Below are 3,979 nucleotides of genomic sequence, written 5' to 3'. Positions count from 1 at the left end.
TGAAGTTAGCAGATTTGCCCATCTTAGATTTTATTTTATACTGGAAGTATCCAGATGGAAGCAACATGTTTGATGTAGTTAGACCTACAAATTTGATTTCATCTTCAGGTTCAGCATTTTGACACGTGTAATTTAGCTTACAAGAGAGGTTTATGCCTCAGAGCAATGCATTTTGAGGTCACAGGCAAAAAGCCAACCTCCAGCTACTTGTACTGAACTATACTTCAAATTCTCCGAAAGGAGTCAAAATGGAGGTGGCTTTCCTCATTTTTAGTGATGTATCAGATTCTCACAAGGTGAATTCATTTCAAAAGAGGAAAAAAATACCCCAAATGATCTTGATGGGGGTCTTTGAAACCAAATTCCTGCAAGCTGCACTGTGCTGGTCAGCTCTCACACCACCGGGAAGTGTATTGGTTGTACAGATGCTCACAAATCATTTTTAATACCTCATTTCAGGTCTTTTGAGATTAATTTTATCATAAATTTGGAAGCCTGATTTAATTGCGCTAATTATATTTTCTCCTGGGAGTTGATGGATTACTACTTACCATCCTCCTGCTGTACATAATGAATCACACTGAGGCTTTCTGTTATTTATACCTGCTAAAAGTCCAGGAAATGAGTTGCAATAGGCATTAAAGAAACATGTAAGAAATTACCCTAAAACCACGTGCTACATGTTCGTACTCCTTTCGTAGATCTGTTATCACATAGGATGATAATGATTCTGTTCTTCTGAAAGTAATTGCAGAAATTCCATTTTAATTTTTTCTCTGTGGGGAATCCACGGAAAAGAGAGCGTATTTCAGACATGGGAGACATCCCCTGCTCCTCAGCGCATCGCTCTATGAACTCCCATTCTCATATATCCGTTTTTGAGCTGAACGCGGTAGATCTGGGAGTCATTACGGCCACCACACTCCCTGGTACTTGTGATGCCATCAGATGCAATTGCGCGCGCATCGGAGGCTTGATTTCGCGGTTCCTGGAATTTGCCACAGAAGGCAAACAGGAATTAGGTGACACCCTGTCATAGAATGAAGTCGTTCTGTCACGTTCAAGCGCCAGTCACCAGAGCATCCCATCTTTTGTATGTTTTTGGAAAATCGTGTTGGCTCCTCCTGGTCTCGGAGTGACCTTCTCTGCTCTGCGTTCGTCTCGTGCAAAAAAGCTTATCATCAGTATTTATCATTTATGTGGAAAGAAAAACAGTCCACTCCTGCAATTAAAGCAGTGTGCTCTTTGTCATCTTAATTCCTCCTGTGGATTTAAAAAAAAAGAGAAATCTTGGTTACTTGGAGTGATGGGTGTTCCCAAGGGCTGATTCCCCACCCCCATCTTCACGCCTCCTGTTAGAATCATAGAATCATAGAATGGTTTGGGCTGGAAGGGACCTTAAAGACCATCCAGTTCCAACCCCCCTGCCATGGGCAGGGACACCTTCCACTAGACCAGGTTGCTCAAAGCCTCATCCAGCCTGGCCTTGAAGACATCCAGGGATGGGGCATCGACAACATCTCTGGGCAACCTGGTCCAGTGCCTCACCACCCTCTCTGTGAAGAATTTCTTCCTGATATCTAATCTAAATCTCCCTGTTTTCAATTTATACCCATTACCCCTTGTCCAATCACTACAGGCCCTTGTAAAAAGTCCTCTCCCAGCACCCTTGTAGGCCCCCTTCAGATACTGGAAAGCTGCAATGAGGTCTCCTCGGAGCCTCCTCTTCTCCAGGCTGAACAAGCCCAATTCTTGCAGCCTTTCATCATAGGAGAGGGGCTCCAGCTCCCAGAGTTTTGTTCTGCAATCTTTCTCACTGGCCTTTGCAGCCAGAGTGATATCTAAGTTAGGAACGAGCACATCTCTGGTTCGGACTTGATGCTGAACTGCTAGCTGGGGACTGTTTCTGATCCTCCCGGGCCCCCCCCATAGAGAAAGGTGAGGTCCCTTTCCCCCCCATGGCGAAGAGGCTTCTTCCTAGGCGGTCGTGTCCTCGCGACACGGAGGTGGAGGAGAGCCGGCACTACACTGCTTGGACAGTTGGACGTCATGTAGACCCTCGGGATGTCAAGCACGAGTTGCAGATGCCAAGGGGTTTCTTCTGCTGCTGGGGGTATTGGGTTGCCAAACACCGAGTCCAGTGAGCTCAGCTGAGATTTGGGAAGGGGCGACCCACATCTCTCTAGTTTCCTGAGCTGGTGAAAGCAGGATTTTGACAGCTGTTCACGCTGTTATTTGAGTGGTTAGTCCCTTTTATAAACTGCATTTTCTCAAATGCGCCATCACCTAAAGGTGGAGCCTTCTTTCAGATATGACAATCATTTCCCCTTAATTAATCTTGCTGGTTTGTTCACCTTGGTGGAACAGATCTTCACGAGGAGAAAGAAAGGCACGTTTCCTTCAGAGGCGAGCTATGAACACGCTAAATTGAAAAGCTGCGATGCTCTGTCACATTAACTCCGTCCCTACGATGCAGCAGTCGCCCTTGATAAATGGCACCATTAAGAATAACATTAGAGAACACGTGCGCTGGGTTGTGATGGCAACCAGGATACCTAAATACCCGGTGTTACACACATTGCTCTCCTCAATTATGCCTTTGGAAATGATGGACATATAGGGGGAAAAAAGATCTAAATTATTTCAGTTTATCATTACAGTTGACAAAATACATGGATTATAACTGGACGTTCTCTTGAGCTGTAAACCTGTAGCTTTAGGGCTATGAAGAAATGCATGATTATGCTATATTATATAGAACTAAATAACACATGGCATCATTTATAACACAAACTACTGTACAATTCTATATTTATTAATATAAATCGTGTGTGTGTGGGTGTATAATGTTACATAAACCCACAGGAGCAGTTTTCCAGGGTGTCTGTCACTGCCATACCAAAGTGCTGACACCGCTGTGAGTAGGAGAGTGACTGCCTGTTTAAGACTGCAAGTGGCAGCGAGCATTATTTTCTTCTTCCTCTGACCTACCTTTCCCTGTTTCTGAACTGCTGGTATTCAGTTCTTGCTTTAAGCCAGTTATCTGGCTGGGGCTTGCTTATTAAAAGTCACAGGTGTTTCTTTAAATCACACCTCTGTCAATGAATCTCTTCAGCGGGTCATATTGCTATAGAGTCCTGGAGGTTTCTGACTCGAGCTGTAACACAGCTCGGAGTTATATCCTTTGATATCAGTGCAGACTTAAAAAGTGGTAGGGGATTTTTCCAGAACCCTTGGTGTTATTTTCACCTTTTCATTGCAATCGATAGTAACGGCACTGTTCCCACACAGCCTGTCAAGGTCACGGTTAGGCTAACACTGACCACTTCCATCATCCCACCGGTGCCTTCTTTTGCTCTCTCTCCTATATATAGTTCAAATTAAATACTTATTACAAAAGGATATATTTATTCTCCTTTAAAACTACCCTTGGATGCAGTGCCCCAAAGAGCTTGAAGCCATTTAAGCAACCTTTGGGCTGGAGCTGGTGCCTGTGCAGCTGATGTGTACAGCCCCTTGGTTTCCCTCTTGCCGGCTGTACCTCTGCTGCAAGTTTACCTGGGCAGGAGCTGCAGTTGTGCTCCATCTTCTTCTGCAGCAGCTAAGACAGAGGGCTCTGGCTCATTACTCTGGCTTCTAGAGTGCATGCAAATTATAATTGTTTAAACACACTTCAGTTTATTTTTAGTCTGAAAGATGGGAGAGTGGGCAAGCCAGAGACTGGAAAAAAGGCAGAGGAATTCTGGTGTCTCAGCTTTTCTTCTTCGGGACCTTTGCAGCGAGCAAGGCAAAATGAGGTAGCAGTTAAGAACCACAGGCTATGGCTCGTGTGGAGGCCCTGACATCTGCTAGATGCAGCTTCTGCAGTGGAAGTTTTTGTAGAATCATAGAATCATAGAATGGTTTGGGTTGGAAGGGACCTTAAAGACCATCCAGTTCCAACCCCCCTGCCATGGGCAGGGACACCTTGCACTAGACC

At 44.9% G+C, this 3,979-nt stretch overlaps 1 protein-coding gene across 1 annotated transcript in view; it reads left to right on the top strand.

The window, feature by feature from the left end:
• The first annotated feature begins 1,958 nt into the window (after positions 1-1,958).
• Positions 1,959-3,979, top strand: part of LOC104507225 (tomoregulin-1-like) — a 55,698-nt gene continuing 53,677 nt past the window's right edge. The window contains exon 1 of the mRNA XM_010148436.1: positions 1,959-2,094. Within this exon, the coding sequence (XP_010146738.1) occupies positions 1,959-2,094 (136 nt within the window). The remainder of the gene's footprint in view (positions 2,095-3,979) is intronic.

This window comes from Eurypyga helias, unplaced genomic scaffold (assembly GCF_000690775.1).
Source record: "Eurypyga helias isolate BGI_N326 unplaced genomic scaffold, ASM69077v1 scaffold5893, whole genome shotgun sequence".
Classification (NCBI taxonomy): Eukaryota; Metazoa; Chordata; class Aves; order Eurypygiformes; family Eurypygidae; genus Eurypyga; species Eurypyga helias.
This window is presented reverse-complemented; position numbering and strand designations above follow the sequence as displayed.